Here is a 23532-nt window from a genome sequence, read left to right as displayed (position 1 = left end):
ATTTGCTTTTGTAGAGAGAAACCTGGTAGTGGCGCCTTCTCCTTTTCATCCCCAAAACTATGTCATTCTTCATCCCCAGAACTATGTTATTCTTCTCCCCTCACTCCTCCCCACCTTTAACTGCATCATGTGTGATTTATTGGGAAGTGCAGAGGTGAATCTCTGCAACCCTAAACTCAGCAACAGGCTTCTGCTTCGGGAAGGGAGGTTGAAAGCTTCTCGTCCTGCAATTTGTGGAAAAAGTGGTCCTGTAGGTTTTTGTTCTCTTGATAAATATCTTACTATAATTACTGAGCTTAAGGATATTGATATTTTAAGATGGGAATGCAGAAGACATATTAAGAAGCCCCATTAGCTGTGCTACTAGAATGAAACCTAACACTTCACAATGTCCTTTGCAGGATTATTTTTATGCCTACTCCACAGACCTTCCCAAAGCGTTTCCCATGGGTGATGCTGGGACTGATTGCACTGTAGCCTTGTGAACACACTGAGAACACAGATGTAATCCTGCAGGTGCGTGCCAGGTAGCATAGTATCATCTTATTTTGCTGATAAGAGCAACTTGTCTGAGGTCACAGAGGAAAAAAATTACCATCTCGGTCTCATCATGATTCTCAGTAGAGACACCTTAAACCAAAGGGAAAAAATTAAATCAGGTGAAAACTGGCGTAGCTTGTCAAATCTTATTCCTGCATTCCCTGTGCCTTTTGAGCTTACCTGATTGCTTTTTAGGGACATGGCTTTTAAATTTAATTAACTCACTATTACTCTTTCCTCTACCCGACATGTAAAAGCTTGAACTAATTGAGTATTGACTAACTGAACTAGTTACAGCAAAGCATTGCTATTATCCATCGGCATGCTCACTGGTGTGTGCACGAGCTGAGGATGAACTTGGGGCTGCTGCCTGTGGGCTGTAACCCCATTTACACCGGGGGGAACTGCCACCTCCAGCAGCAAGCATGGTACCTGAAAGCAAACTTGGCTCTCTTGCTTGTGTTGCAGAGTGAAGTAGCCTTGTCTGTGCCACCTCTGCCTCCAGCAGTCACGGTGTACCACTCACACACGTTCTGTGTATACATATATACATGCATATACCTACATATTGTTTGCATTTATAGGTGTATTGTTTGCATCTATTTATTGCATCTGTATCAGTTCTGGCTGGGATGGAGCTTGCTTTCTTCACAGCAGCCCCTGTGGTGCTGTGCTTTGGATTTGTGGCTAAAACAATGTTGATAACACATGGGTGTTTTGGCTCTCTGCTTGCACAGCCTCAAGGTTTTCTTTTTTCCATTCTGCCCCACCAGCAACTAGGCTGGGCACAAGCAAGAATCTGGGAGGGGACACAGCCAGGACAGCTGGCCCAAACTGGCCATGCCATATAATATCATGCTTAGCTACAAAACGTAGAGGAAAAGGAGGCAGGGATTTTTCTGTGGGGGTTTTGTCTTCCAAGGTGGCCACTGCTCTAAGAGTGGGCATCCATCTGCTTGTGGGAGCTGGTGAGTGATTGCCTTTTAACTGGGGGGGGGGGGGGGGGGGGGAAAGGGGGGTTCCCCCTTTCCTTTGCTTTTTTAACAGTCTGTATCTTGACTCATGAGTTTTCTTGCTTTTGATCTTCCTATCTTCTTACCCGCCCTACTGCAGGGACTGGGAGTGAGCAAACAGCAGTTTGGGTGCTTTGCTGGTGGTTGGGGTCAACCCAACACTGTCTTTTTTGGCACCCAACATGGCGCTTGAGGAGGGGACGAGATAACAACAGACTTGGCAGAGATTGTGAATGGCTGTTTTCATTCTTTGCTGTTTTCTCTGTTACTGTGTTTTGCCCTGGTGGATGTATGGTAAAAGTGCTCTTGAGCCTGGAGTTTGGCCCCTACAGTGCTGCTTCATCTCTTGGAGGCAGCCGGTGATTGCACCTTCCACCTCTTATCCCTAGGGAATAGGTCTTCCTGGCGGTGCTGCAATGGACCCCTGGCTTCTCAAGCCTCTCTCTGCAATGGGAACACTCATGCTGCTGTGTGCTGTCAGCCTGGTTTGGAAGCTGGATGCTGCTCGTGTGGGTAATGACAGTGTCTCCGTGGCCCCCCGTTGTCCACTGCCCCCTGCCACCTCCTTGGACTCGCAGCCCAGCGGTCCTGATTCGGGCCTCAGCGGTGCCTCTGTGGTTGCCCTGGTGGGGGTGAGGCTGAGGGATGTGCCCCAGGGCAGACGATTCCTGGGTGGGAAGGGGTGCGGGAGGGCTTGGGCAGGTGCCTGACGTGGTTCTCACCCCCAGTGGCGTGGCAGCTCACACCTGAGGAGTTGTGGAGGCCTGCTGAAGCAGTCCAGCACCTGAAGGCCAGTTGTCTCATCTACACTGAGAAGAGACAGCAGCTCCTGGCACTGGGGCATGGCCTATGCCTACTGGGCCTTCCTCCAGCAGCCACACATGGGCAAGCATGCCTCTGCGCCCAGACACGTGAAAGTGGACATGGTGGCTGAAGCAGAGGCCCGGCTGCAGCTGCCACAGAGACCCAGCTCCCAGCTGCCTCCAAGGAGAAGCAGTGGAAACAGAAGTCCACCCCCTTGGAGAGGGAGGAGGAGCATGGAGCAGAGCAGCCCTGGGAGGGCAGTAGGAGGCGGGCAGGAGGCAGAAGCAAGCCTGTTGCCTCTTCCCTGGTGTGAGATGCAGAAAGATTTCACCACCAGCCAGGCAAGTGGCTGCTCCAGTGCTAGGACATGGGGGCCAGCAGCCTGGCTCTGGAGTGCTGGGAAGTGCCCCCCTCACGAGGGACGACCCTATTGATGCGGAAAAGGGGGGCCACTGCCTGCAGCCTCTGGAGCTGCTCCCCTGGGCCGGGAAGGAGAAATATCCCTTCAAGGAGGATCTACCTAGGGAAGTGGACCACCACAGACGAAGGTGGTCTACAGTGACCTTAACAACAACCATGTCTCCAAAGGCCCAGACATCATCCAGTGCTCGCAGGCCTTGTGGTGGCAGCTGGTGTGAGGCATGATACTGGCCTATGCCTGTGCCCTGGTGCTGAGGGACTGGCAGGCTGCCCTGCCACCACCTTGGGCTCGAGACCAAGGAACTGTAAACAAAATAGAGAATATGCAAAGAAATAAATCACAGTGCTGTGCCTGCTGCTCTTCCTGCCTCCTCCTACCCTCATAAGCTCCTCTGGAAGATATGCAAAGATATCAAAGATACGTGTGGTTTGCATCTGCGTATATATACACATACATATATATACACACACGTGTATATAGATATGTACACATGTATATGCAGCCACAACTTCTCTGAGCAACCTGTTCCAGTGCCTCACCACCCTCACAGCAAAGAATTTCTTCCGAACATCTAATATGAATCTAGTCTTTTTCAGTTTAAAGCCATTACCCCCTGTCCCAACATGCCCTTGTAAAAAGTCCCTCTCCAGATTTCTTGTAGGCCCTGGAACGCTGCTGTAAGGTCTCCCAGGGGCCTTCTCTTCTCCAGGCTGAACAAGCCCAACTCTCAGCCTGTCTTCACAGGAAAGGTGCTCCAGCCCTCTGATCATCTTCATGGCCTCCTCTGGACTTGCTCCAACATGTCCACATCCCTCTTGTATTGGGGGCCCTAGAGCTGGGCACAGGACTTCAGGTGGGCTCTCATGAGAGCAGAGAAGAGGCTCAGGATCACCTCCCTGGGCCTGCTGACCACGCTTCTTTTGATGCAGCCCAGCACACAGTTGGTTTTCAGGGCTGCAAGTGCACGCTGCTGCTTGAAGCTCATGTTGAGCCTCTCATCAACCAACACCCCGAGTCCTTCTTCACAGGACTGCTCTGAATCTCTTCTCCACCCAGCCTCTATTTGTGCTTGGAACTGCCCTGACCCATGTGCAGGACCTTGCACATGGCCGTGTTGAACTTCATATAGATGTTTATGTACACATCTACATATACTCCTGTGCCTCTCTATACACATCTGGTATATATGCAGGCACGCATGTACGTATATTTTGCATAAACACATAAACACTCTGTTCACACATACACACATCCGCACTCGCACCGCACCGCTCCCCCGGGCGGCGGCGGCCGAGGCCGGGCTGCGTCCCCATGGCAACACCGGTGGCTGGTGCCCGCCTGCGGCCTGTTTTCACCGCTCGCCGCCGGCCGGGACAGGACAGGGCGGGGGGGGTGTGTGGAGACGGGACAGGTGAGTTCGGGACGTTTCGTGGGCGCCCGGTGCGGTGGGAGGGCTGCGGGGTCCCGGCAAGCGGCGGAGGCGCGGCGGAGGCGCGGCGGGGCCGGGGGGCTGCGGCTGGCGGAGCGGAGCCCCACGTGGCGAAACGTTGAAGGGCGATCCCGGGGTCTTACACGGCTGTTGATCCCGTTAACGCGTGTGCTTGTCCAGCATGTCCTCCGACCAGACCAGGAATGTCGTCAAGAAAATCATCCGCGAGATCGGACAAGAATGCGCCGCCCAGGGACAAACTGTTTCTGAAACGTTAGTGGCTTTCATGGTAAGGGCAAAGTAAATGTTCAGGGCTGCTTTTTTTGTTCATTATTGTGATTTCATATGGGTGCTTTTCTAATCATGTTCGAATTCTGCTATGGAGTGTAAAATATTGAGGTAAATTGTATTGATGGCCTACAGATGAGGAGTTTCAGACCTGTGTGCCTGTAGCTTGGCAGTTCAAACTGGTTTTTAAGGCTTTCATGAGGGATTAATTTTACACAGGATCAATAGTTCCCCCAAAGTCGCTGGCACTGCTTGGACTGAATGGCATAGGAGAGGATGGCAGTGATTCCTTCGGTCTTAAAAGTCAACAAACTTAAAATGGCAGGTCCATGGGTGGGATGGCAGCAGCCGAGGCTGTCAGGGGTGACATGGACTTTGAAATATCTCGGTTTCGGATTGCCCACACTAAGAAGCTTTAAAGGGATGTTCAGTGATGTTCAATAGAGGGTCCTAAAAACATGGAAAAGTATTTAATATCTCTGAAATGCTATCTGTGTGAATATAAGGCCCTGAAAAGGCTGCAGGCCCTGAGTCCTGGGAACTCCTTGAAGTCCAGCTCAGAGTTCTCCCTCAGTTTTCTTCTGCAGGCAGAGAAACCATTTGGTTTGTTTCTAAAGTGAGAAGGAGAAGTGTTCCCAAGTTTTAATAACATTTCTTCCTGCTCTCATAAATGAACAAAAAGGCATGACTCAGAGGCAAATGTTTATTGCAGCAGCTATATTTATTCTTTGACATTTACCTCTTCCCTCTACTGTGATGGATTCTTTTATTTGTTTCTCTGTTTTGGCAGGGCCATGTAGTATAAATGGGCTGAATCTTTGAAGGAGTGGGCTTGGATCCCACTTAAACTAAAAATGAAATGGAATCAATCTCAGTGTTGACCTTGGTAGACAACTTAAGTATCCTAAAAAATATTACATGCTTTGGCATTTGCTCTTAGGAGACACAGCACTGCTGCAGAATATAGTCCGAATGCATCTGCAAAGCTGAAAGCTGTGTGTGAAGAAAGATGGAGCTAGGTTCTTTTTTTATTGATGGTATAAGAACAGAAGCAGCTCTCAGTAAACTTGTATATGAATGTAAATGGTTCACAGCAGTACAGTTAGTCTGCCTTTTCTTTCTCTAAATGTGGCATCATGGCTTTAAAAAATTACATTGAGTTCAGAAGCAGTATTCATCAATTAAACATGACCAGTAAAAATCATGTGGATTTTAGTGAGTGAAAATCCTGTACCGGGCAAGATACACAGCATGCATACCAGCTGCAAACATGCAGATATTTCCCTGTATGCAGAACACAATGGATTTTTTTATCCAAATGGCGAACATTTATACTGATGCATGTAACAACCACAATGGATTTTTATAAAATTTTACTTAGAAAATATTTTTCCAGGAAACTTTTTGAAGGAGATGCATTTACATATTTCTCTGCAAAGTTCTCATCACAAACGGGTTTTTTTTCCCTTATGTCTGAGAACTGAGATTGAAACTGACAGCATGTGAAATGATGTAACTTTGTTTCATTATCAAAGGTTGAAATGAAAAAAAACAATAGTAAATACTGATTGCATTAGAGATTTTTTGGAAAATAAAAGGTTAGTTGCAGAGTGTATGTTGAGAGGTAAATTAATAGCTTTCTTTTGGCAATCTCTAGGTGAAAGCTGTTGCTTTAGATCCAAGAAATGACTTAAATGTGGATCAAATCCTTACAAAAGAAGATGTGCAAAATATTATCCAGGTAATTCTGACATCATGTTGAGAGTCAGCACTTAGCAAAGACTGTAGCTAAAATGCCATTTTATTTTGGTATGAACACTTTCAAAATTTTTAACGCTACTTTTTCTCTCATGGTTCTGTAGCCAAAGACTGGGCTATGTGTTTTCTCATGTAAATAAATGACTTTTATACAGAGAATGGTAGTGAGGGGGCACTACTGCTGTTGTGATACCTGTAGCATAGTCACTGTCAGTTCAGACTTTTCCCCAGAGATAAGAACTCACTTCTCTCTCTTTCTTCTTAGCTCTGTGTTACCAGACTGCTCGACACAACAAACCCATCCCTGAGCACAATTAAGATGCAAGTTTACTTTGATACAAACTATGCGAACCGAGGTAATTTCAAATATATTTTCATAGAAGAAGTTGATGCTGAGTTAAGGATTTAATATCTCACTCTGTAGGGCTAACTCTTAAATGAGTGGTGGCAGTACAGCAAAATAAAAATCCCTGGATAACTGTACTACATAGAAGTATGGTGTTTCACTATGGATATGGTGGAGGAAAAAATGTGCATTAGATTTGAGAGTACACTCACCCTGTCTGAGACGTTTATTGAACATAACGGGTTAGATAGCTTGAGAACAATTATGCTGTCAGGTGCAGTGGATAGCTGCCTTCAGCGAGAAACACTTGTGCTGCACCCGTCTGTCTGAAAGAGAACCAGCACCCAGAGCTGCACTCGTGTGTCTGAAAGAGAACTTGATATTTTATCAGTAGCCCTAATTGAGAGATATGAGCAATCTGGAACAATCAGTTACAGTTTTAACTGAGTATATTTTGGTCTTATCAGTGGTAACTGCATATGGTCTGAGAATGTGAATGTGGAAGAAAAATTACATGGGGAAAATGTCTCTCCTGTAACTGTAACGTTAGATCTGAATGGGAAACAGAGGACAGAACAAAAGTAGACAAAAAATAAACATTTCTGTGTGGGGAGGTAATGAAAACGTTTTCTTGTTAGCATGGATTAAACCCAAAAACTAGCAACACTACGAAGCTGCTCCAAAGTCCTTTGAACTCAAAAAGCTCAGTAAGCTCAGTAAATCCAGGAAGATTCTGAGTAGTCTTCAGATTTGAGCATATAACTTCAGACGTGTATCATGTGTGTGTGTGCTAGGTCCTACTGCAGTCAGAGGAGTCCAGAGAGCCAGAGACTTGCTGCTTAATTTGGCCTGAATAGTTCTCTGGACTCTACTGACCGACGTTAATCATGATAATTATGTTAATGTTTAACTCCACTGTTGTTAATTATAATGGTATGGTATGTTAAACATCTCTTCCACATTTCTGTGCTTCCAGAACCTTAAGTTAGTGCTCTGACTTGGGTGGAAATGAACCGTACCCTGTGTATAAGCCAAATTTCAAAGAATTTAGATGGCACTTTCTAACTGTTCTTCTTTCCTAGCTGAATTACTCAGTGAGCAGCACCGTGTTCTGGAGGCAAGGCTGGCTCCTGTGGTCAGAGATATCACAGATAGTTGTCCTCATCTGCAAGAAGAAATGGAAAATGTGTATCGAAAGATCGTTAGCTATGTGCTGCTGGCCTCTGGCCTAGGATCCCCAACAGATATTGGGGTTGTCAGGGAGGTAACAGGTCAGTAAACTCCCAGGTGTGAAATTGGGCTTTTCTTACAGAAAAATAAAATTTCATCTTCTCTTTGCTGATCTTTAGATACAGCTGTGGTACACTGGGGTGAGCACTTACTACCTATTGTCATTGCGCAGCCTTGAAGTCTAAATTTGCCACGGATTTCCTACTTTTTGCAGTTGTTCAGGAGAGGGTATTTTTGCTTGTTTAATGATTTTTCTTTTCTGTTCCCTCATACGTAATGCTTATAGCTGCTCTGCAGAGTGTATTCTCCCAGAGAGAGGTAGTTACTTTCACCTCACTTGGTAAGAAGAACAAAGAGCAACAGCTGAAAACTTTTGCCATGCTAGTCACAGGAATTCGGTTGTACAACAAGGAATGCGGGAAAGGAGGAAGCAGCATTGATGACTGTAAGTAGACAACTGCATTCGGGCTGTGTATTCCCAAATAATTCACCCTGGCCTTCTTCACTGGAGCAGCTCCAGTCATATCCCATCTCTGGATAAACAGCTTTGACTCAGGGCCTGTAAATCTGAAGGAAAAGTAAATATTTGGTGTTGATTATAGGATTCCACGTAGGCTACTACTTTTTAGCTAAGAGGGAGCCCTATGTGGTTGACGTGGAAGGATTATATGTATTAACTTCATGCACTGATTTACTTCATGATAGCTTGTTCCATGATCCCTTGCCATTAAGTTAATTAAATATGTAATATTTGCCTTTAAAAGTAGTTAATTAAAATCTTAAAAGGACGCTGTCAATCCAGTTACAATTTTCTGTTGAGTACGTGTGATGAGAAGTGATAAAAGTTGCTGAGGCATTATCTGTATTCTGGTAATTTAGAGTAACCTCTTCAGGTTCTTAACATGTTCCCAAAAATCTTGTATTTTGAATATTTGTGCTGCTTTAATAAGCAAAAAATATGTCAATGGCTATCCTGGAATTTTTCAAAAGCTGTATTCACTGTAGGGCAAGACTTTGCTATTCCTCTCACTTTCTCTTTTCCCCCAAAGCCCCGTTATTTCTGGTAAATTTACAATTAATAACCAAATAAATGACTGGTCAGGGGAAATGTTTTTGTGAATATGCATGTAGTATTGTAGCTCATTGTGGAGACTTCTTTGAAAAAAGCATCTGCAGCCCAATTTTAGGGTAAAACCTTTTATTTTAAAAGACCAGAGTTTCTGGAACAAAGGCTGCAGCACATACTTTTCCTGTTAAGACAATGGTGCTTTATTGGGAAGCAAAGCACTGGCTCAGCTAGATGGGATTTTAAGTAAAGCACAGAAAAAGAAGTAAGCAACTTTCTAGATTTGGTGATTTTTATTTTTTTTCTCATATGCTAAGCAAGGCATTGTTGGTTTTCTATTTTTGTAACATATGATTTCCCACAAATGTCAGCTTTCTGTGTTGTGGCTGAGTCAATTCTAGGTTCACTGGGCCTGGGTTACAGTGTGAGGGAACATTCAACTATTGTGGTTCTACAAAAAGCACAGTTTACAACATGTTGTGGTCTTTGTCACTATAGTATCTGTGGGATTTCGAATAGATAGTATGATTGTTAATCCTGTTACCTGTGTTGGCTTATTATAATATGGTCGTCTTTGCACTGAGCTGTTTACATGTAACTTAATAGAAAAAACACGGCATGAATGCTCTTAGGTCAGGAGATAAAATGGATGTCTTTATGCTTAAGGCCAGTAGTTAGACCGCTAAAGCCTTAAGTGTTAGCAGCAGTCTCACCAGGGCTTGGCTTTCTACCCTGCTTCCAAAAAGTAAAGCAGCCAAATGCTCAGCTTTCTCCAGCTGTGGTTAGACCGCTTGTAATACCTGTACAAATTTACTTCCCATTCTAGCTTTGTTAAATCTAGTCTTTCTGTGCTCACAAGGGTTTGGGTAGACATACCTCAAGCGTAATTCTTGCACTGCTGCTTGCTGGTGTTCCTAGCAGGAAAAGTATTTTACAAATGAGGAAACCAAGAATGGAAAATTGTGCTAAAAATAAATGCGTGAATATAAGGACAAAATTTAGAGATCAAAATTTTATTGGAAGACTGCTTTGCTCAAATACTGCATTTCAGCAATCTGCTAAAGATTTAAATCATTCTTTTGATACATATCTCATATTTATTCTGCACAAATAGTGCCAGCCATTCTGAATGAAGCCATTCCGTCAGCTACACGAGCTATCGATGAAGGTCTTCATAATTGCCATATACTGGCCCACCGGTACACAACTCTGCTGGAATCCATGCAGGAAGACCAACACAGGCATACGCAGCTTAGTTCTTTTAAATTAAAAGAAGCACTATTCAATGCGAGACAATATGAGGCCTTCCTTTGCATCCTTCTGGTGAGATACCGTCATGTTATATCCTGTAGGTTTTTACTACAGATGGAATGTATTCAAGTTACCTTCTTGTACAGGACAGAAATATAAGAAAAATTATTCAGAAATAAATTAAAAAAAAAATATGTATAGAATCATAGAGTCATTTAGGTTGGAAAGGACCTTGAGGATCACTGAATCCAACTGTTAACCTAGCACTGCCACGTCCACCACTAAACCATGTCCCTCAGTGCCACATCTACACGTCTTTTAAATACCTCGAGGGATAGTGACTCCACCACTTCCCTGGGCGGCCTGTTCCAATGCTTGACAACCCTTTTGGTGAAGACATTTTTCTTAAAATCCAATCTAAATCGCCCCTGGTGCAACTGGAGGCCATTTCCTCTTGTCCTGTCACTTGTACCTGGGAGAAGAGACTGACACCCCCCTCACTACAACCGCCTTTCAGGTAGCTGTAGAGAACAATAAGGTCTCCCCTCAGCCTCCTTTTCTCCGGACTAAACAACCCCAGTTCCCTCCTTCATCTGCCTCCTCATCCTGGTAGGGTGGTCTATAATGGATCCCCACCATGATGTCTGCTATATGAGAACCTACATCACCTGTCATACTGAACTTTGCACCTAACTTACTGGGTTTGGCTACTCTTAGCTAAAAGACAAAATGGATTGTTTGTTTCCTGTATCTGTGTGTATCTCTGTGTATCTGTGCTTCCATTTAATTTCAGGAGGTTTCCTTTTTTAGTTTAATTTCATGAGCAAAGGACTTTAGGACTTTTTTCTTGTTTGCATACTGATGCTCACTCTATCCCAAAAGGCATAAGAGAAAAAAACTCCTTGTCCAGTCCATAAATCATCTCAATTTTAGTCTGCAGACAGCCCCAACACAAATGGAGTCTTTGAAGAACACAATTTAAATTCTTGAAATTTGGTTGGGGTTTTGTTTGGTTGGTTTTGTTTTGGTTTTTTTTTAAAGACCTTTTCACTTGCCTTTTGGGAAACTGCAGTCTTTCCTGTATATCATAAAGCTTGCGAAGATATTTCCTTTCTAATTTTTTCTTCAGTTCACTGTAAAAATGTTGAGGTTTTTTATAAAAAATTACTAGTATATGTTTGGGAGAAGAGCCTGGTTTTACACCTGAACACTTACAGAAAAATGTAATACTTATTACTAAATACTTGATTTTTTGACTGTCACACTTCTTACCCAAAGTAAGTTCTCTTTCCAGTCTGATGCAATTACAAGTGCTCAAGAAGTTGAAAAGATGCATGTGCAGTTTGCAACAACAATGGAGCGCTTGAAAAACACAGTGCAGAATAAGGTCTCTGTAGATGCCAACGAAGTTTTTGTAAGTATTTTGAATGGAAAACCTAGTTCTTAATTATAAAAAAATACTAAAGCATTACAAAATACTTTGCTGGTGTATTTTTGTATAGTTTGTGTTAAGAAAAAGGCTGCCTTTTTGTCTCTCTGTGATCTGCATCTGTGGTTTTTAAAGGGGCCAACTAAACAGAACAGCTTGAGCTCAAGGTGAAAGAAAAGCAAGGTACAAAAAGGGAGAGAGAGAACTAAGTGGATTTTACTGTGCCTTGAGTATTTGTCAGTATTTGTAGATTTACAGTGGTATTTTCCTGTTTTTGTAAATATTCTTTCCTGTTCCTTGCAGAAACTGTAAAGATGACAGATAACAGCACATCAGAGTGTGATTCTTTTGAAGTCCCTTCAGATAACAATTCCTGTAATTACAGTATGAGTCTTTGATACCATTTTTCTAAAGAAATCAGGTTTATGTGATGGGGGTTTCAGCCTCTTTGCCCCTCCCAATAGCTTCTGAACCTATTGGCTAAATTCAGTCAAATTTGTCAGAGTACAGAGATCTCAAAATATATAATTTTATGCAAGTTTTGTGAAACACAGCCAAGAGATAAAATTAGAGCCCTCCTAAGAACAAGTCTGAAGGACTTACCTGTAGGGTAAGGCTTATATTTGTAGAAAGCATTCATTTTAGGAAACACAGTAGATTTCATTAATGTTCTTTGTTTATTCTAAAAAGAATGATTGAGATCTTGCTGCCCTTCCTTTAGTTTCTTCCAGTTTTGCAACCATAAAATTTCCACAGCATTAGAGGTGCTGATGAATTCCAGAGCTGACTTCATTGGCTGTTCTTACAATATTATTGTTAACAAGCATAAAATATAATGTTGTTTGTGTGCATTTCAGATTTGTTCAATCTCCTCTGTGTGTTTAGTTGAATTTCCTCTGTGTGTTTAGATGTAACAGGGCACATTTTATGTCACTGACACTGAAATCATCATCTATACTCAGAGTTTGTAGGCTTCTGCTGTACATGTGTATGGCTGTATGTCGGCATCGCTGCTGGGAATGGCAGATGCCAGTTTTGTTGGGAAGGCTATACCACTCTGAAGGGCTTGCACTCCATTAATCTGTCACACCTGATGGCCTGGGGGCTGTAGTACCAAGTCACTCTGGAAGCAGGGCAGGCAAAAGAACAAAACCTGATTTTTTGCACATATAAGGTGTGGTTTTACTTCATTTGGTAGTTAACCAGGTGCATTCCTTCTGGTCCTTCTTATTCCTGAACACCTTATTTTCAGTTGTAAAACTGTATTTAGTGAAGCACTCTGAGTAATGCCTTTGGGAAAAGTTTTGGTGTAAAATGTTGAAAAGTACCATTCTGGCCTATAGGCCTGTGTGCTGGATGTACATGCTTTGGGCATATGTGAAGGGAGCTCCTCTTACAATGCCCAGGAGTTTTCCTGGAATTTCTGGGTGCTGAAGGCCTTGGAGATCAGCCCAACTTTTTTTATAGCAGGGACTGTTGTGCACAGCACTTGGGTTACACTGCAGAAATAAAACAAATCTGGATTTCAGCTCATTTTCTTTGCTTTCTAGCCTCTCTTTGTTGCACTTTCTAACCTCTGGACCGGCTTTCGGGATGAGATGCTACTGCTAAAGTTCCTCACAAATATGACTAACAATCTGCAGCAGTTCTCAGAAATCCAGTCACAACTTTTTCCTGAGGAAGTGCTAACATCTCTTCTGGAAGGACTGACTGTGAAAAGTGATGAGGAAAGGTTAAGAGAAACCATGGGTACGGAAAGTTGTTACTTGTTTGGTTTCCTTTGATTTCCCAAGATTTTGTGGTTTGAATTTTTTTTACAGAAGGTGCTCCATATTTATTTTTTAATAACCAGAATTTGCCCAGTAAATTAAAGTACATCTTGTAGTGTGTGGTTTTATTTTTCATGTAGTGTAGTTTGGGCTTTTTCTTTTGTACGTAAAATTAAAATAGATCTGCTAGATAGAACCATGCCTTATAAAAATGGCAGAATGATCAGGGAAGGCTACTTCTGCTTTTTTTTTTTTAATTTCTTAAGTTTGTTTATGTCTTTTTCTACCTTTCAGAACTTCTGAAATGGAGGGGGAATAAAACTAATTTAACAGGGCTTTGGTTACCAGACATGCTTGTTTGTAAGATAGTATCCCTAGCAACCAAGCTATACTTAAGGGGATTTGTAATGCCTGAGTGGGTGAAAACAAAACAGAATAATAAGGTATTACCTTCCTGTTGTTGTCCCCTGCTTCCAAAGAAAACTAATGCTGCTAAAGAAGGCTCCTGCAGGACTGATTTTTTGGTAGGATCTCTGTTAAGGCAGGGCTGAAGTTTGGCTTTTGGGATCTTGGCACTGCAGGTGCCACCTGTGAACACCAGGGTAATCTGGTCATCCTGTAACATTATTGTATTTTCACTATTTGATGTTTTGTCACTGAAATCCTTCCTTTGTTAAACCTTTTCTTAGGAACCAGAGTGAATGTTTCTGATTTCGAGAACCAAGAATGGCTTTTTCCAGAGACTACTGATAATTTTGATCAGTTGCTAATCCAGTACCATGGTTTCTGTGCACATGCAATTGGTGTGAAAGGCCTCATTCTCCCAGGTATGCTTTGTAGTTAAGTCTTTTCCATACCTTATACGTACACAAGTAATAGGGAAAATATAAAGACATGCTCTGAATGCATCCTCTAGCTAGAGTACTGTTATCATGTTTGTAATTTTCACCCCAGATGACTTACTTCGCCTGTTCAAGTAACTTTCTTTTAAAAATACACAAATAAACTGCCCTAAATAGAAGGTAGGAGGCTTTCAAGAGAAAGCAGGCACAAGCAAGCAGAGCCAGAAACAAGATGGAATGGATAAATGTTTCCAACTGCTGCATTTGCGTCTGTATAACCTACTGCAGCTGAATGCAGGCTTGTTTACTGCTGTTAATGTGTTTTAATACAGGCGTAGGAAAATGGTCATTCCTTCCATTTTGTGTATCTGTGTGTTGCAAGCACACCCATTCATGCCTACATCGTACGTATTTTTAGATAGTTTTTATAACATACCAAAAATCTTCTCTGAAAAGAATGCAAAAGTGCACTTGATCAAGTCAAGGAATCAGGGATTTTTTTGGTCTCTTCTAGGGTCATTTGTCTTGAAAGCAAGCCTGATTTCAGCTACCCCATCAATTCATGTTTTCTGTCTCCCTATCCTTTATAGAACCTATCTATATAGGATTTTTTTTTTTTTCTCTAAGGAGTTTGGGAGGAAAATATTGCCATTAATGGGCAGTGTTAAAAAATACGTATTTTATCAGCAGTGTAAATTGCTTATTTAGTATTGCATGTGAGAACAACTGCCCTAGGTTGGACCAAAGGTCTCTCTAGCCCTGTAGCTAATTTTTGAACATGGACAGTCATGAACACTTGAAGATTATGAGAAATCAAGTAGGAATGATCCTTCCTTAATTATATCCTTGCCTGTTCTAGCAGTTAGTGGTTATGGGATTTCCTCAGATAAATGCTGGGACTGTAACCTTCTGTTGAGTAATCCTTGAGAGACATTTTTCATTTATCTAATTGCTTTTTGAATGCATTTAGGGTTTGCCATGGAATATTATTACTGTCAAGAGTCCCACAGTTATAATTATATATATTATGAAAAGGTACCTCTTTTTGAGATGGTTTTAAGCTCTGGCTTAGTAATTTCATCAAAGACTGATAGACTTTCTATTAGGAAAATTAGCAAATAGTAATTTTATACTGCACACAATTCATGGTTTTATAACCTCCTATCATATTATTTATTTTTGGTTGCTTCTTTTTAATGCTGAAGAGGCGTCTTTCTTTAACCTCTCCTTCTGTGAAAAGTATCCCAAGCCTCTGCTCATTGCCAGCTCCATTTTACTTTTTCATATTCTGTTGTGTTGGAACAAAATGTAGTATTACAAATGTGGCAGATATAGGTTGTTATAATGTTGGGTTTTTTCTCTCTCTCTGTTTGCATCTTAACAATTCCTGACATTCTTTTTGCTTTTATGATTGCCACTGAATAGTGCCATTTAGTATTTCAGGGCGCTGGCAAGGATGATTCTAGATCTTTCCTGGGCAATGACAGCTGAAGCAGAGTCTGCCACTGTCCTTGAGCTCAATTTGTGTTTTCCTATATAAGTTGTTCAGCCTTTATTGGCATTTCATTTTCTCTGTTGTTGTCCAGCTTTTCAGCTGCTTCAGCTGCTTCTTCAGTTAATTTCAGTGTTATGCCCTTTGGTATATATGGACGGCTGATCTGCAAGCACATATTTCTGGAGATTATAGGGGAAACATTTGGGGGTATGGGCTGTTTTCTTATGCCTTTGCTGTAGGTGTTTTATCTGTTGTTTTTCTGACAGATATGCACTAAGGCAAGCTGGATGTGAACTGAGCAAAAGCAGGTGTACTGACCTAACCAAATAGACTTGTCTGTCTTTAAAAAAGCTTACCCTCAGGGGTTTATTCTGATTTCAGAAAAAAGGAAGTGGAACTGACTTGAGGAAAACACAGAGTCTTGATTATGAGTGTATTTTGTATTGGATATAATCCTGTTCACCATTTTATTTTGTGGGGTTTGGTTCATTTGGGTTTTTGGGTTTTGGTTGTTTTTTTGGTTTTTTTTTTTTAGGAAATGCTGCTATTGGAATTTTGAAGCACAAGGAGAAATGTTATGTTTTCAGTTCCAAAGAAGCTGCATACATCTTTGCTCAAGATCCAGATAAGTTCATTCAGCTGAATGTAGAAAAAGCAAAAGAATATGCAGAGCTAATTCAACTGCTTGAGCTTCATCATCAGTTTGAATACCTTGTTCCATATGCACAGGTACACATTGCCCATGCCTCTTGCTGAACAGCTGTTGGGTTACTGGTTGGTCTGTCCTTTCTAGAACATAAAGAGAACAGATGATACCAATCTTCAGAAGTATAATCATCTGCCTGTCATACAGAATGTCTGAAGGTCCATTTTTTCCAGGTCTTCAGAGTATTGATGAGAAACGTTTTCCCTTAATGTTGTTCTCACCTTATCTCTTCATAGGAGAGGACACAGATCCAAAGGATTGTGACAGCAATAAAAGCTGTCTGTCTTTAGCCTAGAAAGATCCTGTGTCTGATGTTTCTTTTCCTCATTTTTGCAAAATTTAAAGGGACAGTAAATAAGTGCAATAGAAGATAAGCCAGATACCATATTAACTAAAGCTTTGGCTCAGCAGTTCATCTGTGTGTGCTGGATGAAGGTGTAATGATATCTGGGGACAGGAATTGTGGATTATATTACAAAATGAAAGGGGACTCATTAATCATGAATGTGACAGTGCTACTATGCGAAATCCAAAGATATGATTTGGATTCATAGACATTCTCTGTGATCCATTGTGAATTCTAGGTCCCTAGCAATGGAAAGAATGTACTCTTGAACTGGCCCTTGGTGAGAAAGATATAGTTTATATCCCAGCTCTGGCAGAGATGTAAGCACTTCTCCCGGTTATGATTTGTGATTTTTAGTCCATTCATAAAGACAAAGTGAGGTGCCTGCTTCATAAAATACCTGTGGTGGTGGTGATGGGACTCCTTTTGACCAAAATCCAATGATTAAGCTCTCACTCAGGATGTGGGAGTCTGAAATGCAGCTGTGGCCTCTGCCTGAAGGGTTTTCTGTCAGAAATTAAATCCATCAAATACTTAATGGTTTCTTCTTTTCAGTGGAGGCAGGAATAAAGAAAGACGTTGTTGAATGTAAAAATCATTATCCACTTGTGGTTCGCAGGTTTCTGTTTGCTTTTAAAAAGTAGCATATCCATTTGCTATTTTTGTGAGAAGTCCACATTCTTCTCAGTAATGCCCTGCTTGGTTTTCTTTCTTTGTTTTCATCCAGGCCAGAACTCCAGACAAAGGTTTGATGAAACCAACTGTAAAATGTGACAGTAGTTCTCAAACTGATACGCATATCTTGCCTCCAACCATTGTGACATCCTATGAGTGGAATGAATGGGAAATGAGAAGAAAAGCTATAAAACTGGTTTGTATTGTTACTACCAGATTTTCATTGTTGGATAAAAAAGTTCAGAATAAATTACTGTAAACTTCTTTTCCTTGCAGCATAAATCTAACCTTATTCAAAGACACACACTTTGTTACAACTGGCTCAATAGTTTTTTTCCAAGTATTTTCTCTCCTTATTTCTAGACTTTCGTATTCTCTCCCTTCTCCCATATTCTTCCCCAGTTTTTACGACCAGTGCTTCCACTGCTAAGTCTATTCATTCCAAGTTTTTCAGTTACCTTCTGTCAGGAATAAGAATGTGTTTATTAGCTTGATTTCTAAAGTTGTTTCTCTACACTGAAACAAACAGGGTGAAGATATTACTAGATACTTTCTTTGTAAAAAGAAAAAAAAGCCAACAAATCAACAACAAACAACAGGCTGCAGAAAGGCGAAACTTTATTGCAAGTTGAGTAATTTATATTAATGTTCATCACCATCAAGTAAGAGGAGGAAAATGTAGTAACTGGCAGGCAGAATGGTTAGGAATAACTTTGGATGAGTTTGACCCTGCAGAGGCTTTCTTTGAGCTGACTTATCCATCCTTGAAAGGTATCAAAGCATGAGGCCTCTTTCGTATAGGACTGGAGTGGTAAGAAACAGAGCAAGAAGGTTTTCTGTTGTATATATAAGCCAGAAGAAATGTTTGTTATACTATCATGATGATTTACTGACGGATTGGAAAGCACAGTCTATCCACAGAAGGTTGGGTGCATACATAAAAGCTTTTAAATACACATATCTTTAAAAGCTTCTTTCTAGGGTTTGCCAGCACATGCAGATGTCCAGGTATAGCACCTGGTTTTCATAATTCAATCAAAATGAACTTGTGAGGACAGGGAATATTGCAGTTACCAATATCCACTGGACACAGAATACTGCAGGGTTGACTGCATTTTGTCTGTGAACTCATGCACGACAGAGGCCTGTGGTCTGCTGTGCTGCTTATTTCCTTTCTATTGTTCTTTTTGCCATGAAATCTCCAACATTATAAAATGAAACCAAAATTCAGGACTGAGAAGTCTTGCCAGTGTTAACTGCTTTGTAAAGGATGCTAAGTAATAGTTGTTCCTGAGGTATATAAAGAAGCCAATTAGGTTTACAAAGGGCCTGGCTAAAAGCCTCCTTTGCTTCTCTAATGGATGAAAGTACATAAATAAATGTAAGATGTGGTCAGTGACTTATTTTAGCATAAGCAAAAGCGGATGTTTCCCAACAGATGAGCATGAAGACCATTCACAAGCAAATGTGTAGCTCATTAGTTTGAGATATTTAGAGAAAGTACTTTAAAGTATTAAGGGTTTTTAGCCTCAACTGTCCATATGGGAGATGAGTGATACTGAGATGAAACAAAAAATCCCAGATGCATGCAAGTGTTTTGTCTACAGTGACTACGCTGAATCTGTAATATGGAGGTGATACAGCATTTAGAATCAGAGTGTCAAAATAACAGGAAAACTTACCAATGCATCTGTGAATTTGATACTTTAGGGGAGCACTGGACATATTTGAGGTTTTGTTAGAAAATGAGCTCATATGCCTTAGTTTTCTTCCTGCTGTTCATAGTTAGCCAGAAAACTCACAGTGATAGTGATGAAGTGTTAAAATATAACTTCGTTAGAATACCTATTTGATGTCACAAGTAAAATTTTCAGCTCACATCTGTTGCTCTGTGCAAGCACAGTTCCTTGCAGTAGCATGCATTTGGTTTTCACGAGGGATAAACGTAAAAGAGAAACAGTATCTCTTGCCTGCTGTCTTTTTAATTGTCATTAAAATCCTAGGAAAAAAGGACTCAAATACTGTCTTTCCTTCTATGCCATCTCTTCAAAAGTTCTTTATTTTCTGTATTTTCCTTGGTGACACCATGCATAAGATTCAGTTGTAGACTGAGGTGCCAAAATGTGTCTAAATATAAGTGCTTTAACTTCCGCTCCAGCTAAGAGGGACCTAGTTAGTGGAGTCTGGAGAACATTTTGACTCACCCCGATACAAGCACTGAATTAGGCCAACTTAATCACTCTCCAGCTGCCACTGACTCCAGTCTCTGCTGCCTGGACTGGACTCCAGGGACTTTCTTACTTACATGCAGGGGCCTGGATCCCACCACGTGAGACTGTATTTTGTGTATTTCATTTACAACGTTATGTCATATGATTTACAGTGTGTACATCTGCTGACATAGAAGGCTCATTGGACTAAGGAATATTTTGTTGTTTCAAGTGCTGACTTTGTAATATTAACACTTTCTGAGAGGTGGTTTTTCTTGTTGCATCTACAGCAGTTTCTGTGATTAAACAGAACTTTAATCATAAATTATCCTAAAGTTTGCCCCTTGCCAATAGATAAAGAGCAATGTCTTGAAAGAAGGCATTTTTCCCTTTTATCTGATACTTAGTGACACCAACCCCCAAACCTCATCACATTTGGTAGAAACCAAAGACTTGAGCCTGTACTTGGGTTATCCACAATATTCTGGACCGTGGTTGCAGATACCCAGAGGGACTTACCCAAGCCTGACATTATGGTCAGGGTGCTTTCAGACCTATTGAAATTAATTTGAAGTACTGAAGAGCTTACCATGAAACCAGTATTTATTCTAACAACACAAAGGCTTCAGCATTTAACAAAATGTGAAGCAAAATGACTAAAGGAAAATCAGAAAGCAGGGAGAGGCTGGCTTAAAATTGTGTGGGTACGTACATACATGTGTGCTGCTCACACATCCCCTTGGTTCAGGAGTTACCAAATCACGATACCAACTGTGTATTGACAGTGGACCGTGTTGCAGGTTTGGGAATCCCAGAGATGTAAAACACACGAACACACCTAAGGATACATTAGTGCTAAAATGCTCAAAGAAGATTTTGCTTAATTTGCTACTTTTTGTGTCTTTAGGCAAATTTGCGCCGCAAATTAACTCATGCCATGCAGACTGATCTCAGCAGTATGAGAAGACAGAACTGCACCCAAGTGTACTTGCCAAAAGACGTCAGCACCCAGACTAAGCGCGACAACTCCAGCAATGTACCCAGACCACAGATTTTCCTGGAAGGTCTCCGAGGACGATCATCTCCCACTACTCATACAGTCAAAGTAAACTTAACAAGAGCACTAGATGAAACCTAAGTGAAAATGAGAAATCTGAAGATATATATTGAATGTATAAACAAAATTCCCTGCATATATCTGAAATACGATAAAAAAGATTTTACTGTGTCTGTTGATTCCAGGAGCAGTTGATTTCTTTCTTTTATCTGTTGGGGTTGCTGACTGGCATCAAGTGATAGAAATGATAATCTTGAAGCACCCACACTTTAAACAGCAATTTAGAATCAAGATGTTCCTAAAGACTTTAGCATAAACTAACATTTAAATCTGTAGTGTGTTTTCTCAGATTTTCTTGATGTTTTACTACAATGACTGCCTGCTGAAACACTGCTGCTGAGAGCCATGTCTTTGGTACATGGAAAGGATAATATAAGACGAATAGCTTTTACGAGATATAAGGCCAATGCTGCAGCTCCTATGGAGGCAGAATTCCCATTGGTGTGAAATGAGAGCAGCCCCATGGAGAAGGTCTTGGGGGTGTTGGTTGATGAGATGGTTAATGTGACCCAGCAATGTGCACTTGCAGCCTAGAAAGCCAACTGTGTCTTGACCTGCATCAACAGCAGCATGACCAGCAGGTCAAGGGAGGTGATCCTGCCCCTCTGCTCTCGTGAGACCCCACCTGCAGTACTGCTTTCCGCTCTGGGTTCCCCAACACAAGAGGGATGTGGACCTGCAAGAGCAAATCCAGAGGAGGCCACTAAGATGCTCTCAGGGCTGGAGCATTTCTCCTGTGGTGACAGGCTGAGAGAGTTGGGCTTGTTCAGCCTGGAGAAGAGAAGGATCTGGGGAGACCTTAGAGCAGCTTCCAGTACCTAAAGGGAGTCTACAAGAAAGCTGGAGAGGGACTTTTACAAGGACATATAGTGACAGGACAAGGGGTAATGGCCTGAAACTGAAAGGGTATGGATTTAGATTGGACATTAGGAAGAAATTCTTCCCTGTGAGGGTGCTGAGGCGCTGGCACAGATTGCCCAGAGAAGCTGTGGCTGCCCCATCCCTGGCAGTGTTCAAGGCCAGGTTGGACGGGGCTTGGAGCAACCTGGTCTAGTGGAAGGTGTCCCTGCCTGTGGCAGGGGAGTTGGAACTAGATAAGCTTTAATGTCCCTTCCAACACAAACCATTCTAGGATTCTATGAAATAAAGCTGATACAAGAGTCACCTGAATGTCACAGCTCTGCGCTTACAGCAGAATTGTCAAGAAAGTAAAAGCAGCAAAAGTAAATCAGTCTCAGTTCTTGGGCCTCTCCATTCGTTAACCCAAGCGTCTTTGCAGGGTAACAGGCATCGCGAGTGCAGGCTGAAGCAGGGAAGCAGAGAAGGGGGAATCTGTCTCCCATGGTTCTGGCAGCCTAGCAATTTCTGTATTCATCAACTGAACAGTGTGCTGGTGAGCATGCTGAAACCATAGGACCTTGTCTCCAGGGCACCTTTTCAAAAGCTCTGTTTCACTTGTGTTTGAAAACCTAAAGCACAACAGGAAAAGGTTTTCAGCTTTATTTCACTGTGGCAGGGAAAAATGTGCCAGGTCTTATCAGTGCAACTGCAGCTAGTGTTTCTGTTTGTGAATCATTTGAGCTTCAAAATGAAACATCTCAAATGCAAGTAGGGGATACTTTAAAACAGAGATACTTTTCACAACAAAGAGCTCCAGAAGTCGATATCTGCAAAATGTCCAGGTGTGCATCTGTGATGGCACAGGATGTGCCAAGGTTTCCAAATCTCTTTTTCAGTCAGGTGCAGCATGGTGCAGTGTGGTTTCCATTGTTACGCAAGCCTGTGACAATGAAGCTTGAAGATTCAAGCTGCTGGGTGATTCTCCTGTGGCACTGTGCATGACAGCATTCTCCTTCTCTTTATCTGTCTCCAAGGAGAGGAGCAGGGAAAGAACTTAGCAAAATGGTTTTCCACTATGTGATTTTTCTCTTATGTGAAAATAAGCTGAGCATTAGCAGACAGATGTGCTGCTCCTCCGTGTTTCTAAATTATGAGCTGGCACCAATTTTCAGTTTTATTATTAAAAATATGAATGCTGTTAGCAGCTATGGCTTTTTTTTTTTAATCGAGGAAAATACTCTGTTGTTGCTTTATTAAAGACTTGTTGTTGTTGTGATGTCTGTGTATTTTTTATCATCATTTGTTTTGAACCTTCCACCTTAAAGGTCTTATTTTGAACCAACAAACTGGTATATCAAGAATCCGTAAATACATTTCTTGAAAAGAAAACTGAGTGAAAATCCCTTTTATCCTGCTTATTCTTTTCCACTGGAGAAGATACTGCAGTATTTTAAACTACTGGGGAATACAACTGTAATCTACATCTTGGTTTTGGCACAGCAGAAAGATGTCAGTTAGCTATGAACTTACTCCCAGCTACGAGAAATATGTGTGTGGGTGTTTATTGCCAATAAAATAGTTCAGAAAAAAATGAGAGGTTACTTTTTAATGGCTTTAGTCTTGTGAAATGGGAGACAACATTCAGCTGATGCCTGCTGGAATTTGGGTTTGGTTTTTATTTAATCTGCTTCTGCTGGTACACAGGTGAGTGTACTCGTGAGGGCAAGACCATACACATACAGTGCACAGGCTCACACCTGGGGTTTTAGTAAACTCATCTTTGCCACCATACAATGTTATTAACCCTGCTCTTAAGTACTTAAGGTCTGAACAGAACATGGAAATACGAAAGGAGTACACTGACTACTCATCATACACAGAAGTCAGATTGTAGACACCTAAAATCCAGATGCCAAAGGAAAACAGAGAAGACTAAAATCAACAAATCGCTTGTTTT

At 41.7% G+C, this 23532-nt stretch overlaps 1 protein-coding gene across 4 annotated transcripts; it reads left to right on the top strand.

The window, feature by feature from the left end:
• The first annotated feature begins 4038 nt into the window (after nucleotides 1-4038).
• Nucleotides 4039-22851, top strand: CFAP206 (cilia and flagella associated protein 206). 4 transcript variants are annotated; one of them, XM_030490485.1, is made up of 13 exons: nucleotides 4039-4189; nucleotides 4388-4496; nucleotides 6153-6236; nucleotides 6519-6609; nucleotides 7682-7870; nucleotides 8116-8274; nucleotides 10010-10218; nucleotides 11441-11560; nucleotides 13126-13324; nucleotides 14034-14171; nucleotides 16217-16410; nucleotides 17461-17604; nucleotides 20526-22851. In XM_030490485.1, the coding sequence occupies exons 2-13, from the start codon at nucleotides 4389-4391 to the stop codon at nucleotides 20754-20756; spliced, it is 1866 nt and encodes a 621-aa protein (XP_030346345.1). In that variant the 5' UTR covers nucleotides 4039-4189; nucleotide 4388; the 3' UTR covers nucleotides 20757-22851. The 4 variants fall into 4 exon arrangements, with proteins under 4 accessions (XP_030346345.1, XP_030346347.1, XP_030346346.1 ...); XM_030490487.1 differs by lacking the exon at nucleotides 7682-7870 and having other exon boundaries at nucleotides 20526-21010; XM_030490486.1 differs by lacking the exon at nucleotides 11441-11560 and having other exon boundaries at nucleotides 20526-21010.
• The last annotated feature ends 681 nt before the right edge of the window (nucleotides 22852-23532 follow it).

This window comes from Strigops habroptila, chromosome 6 (genome assembly GCF_004027225.2).
Source record: "Strigops habroptila isolate Jane chromosome 6, bStrHab1.2.pri, whole genome shotgun sequence".
NCBI lineage: Eukaryota > Metazoa > Chordata > Aves > Psittaciformes > Psittacidae > Strigops > Strigops habroptila.
Note: the sequence above shows the minus strand (reverse complement) of the source record. Positions and strands in the feature narration are given on the sequence as shown.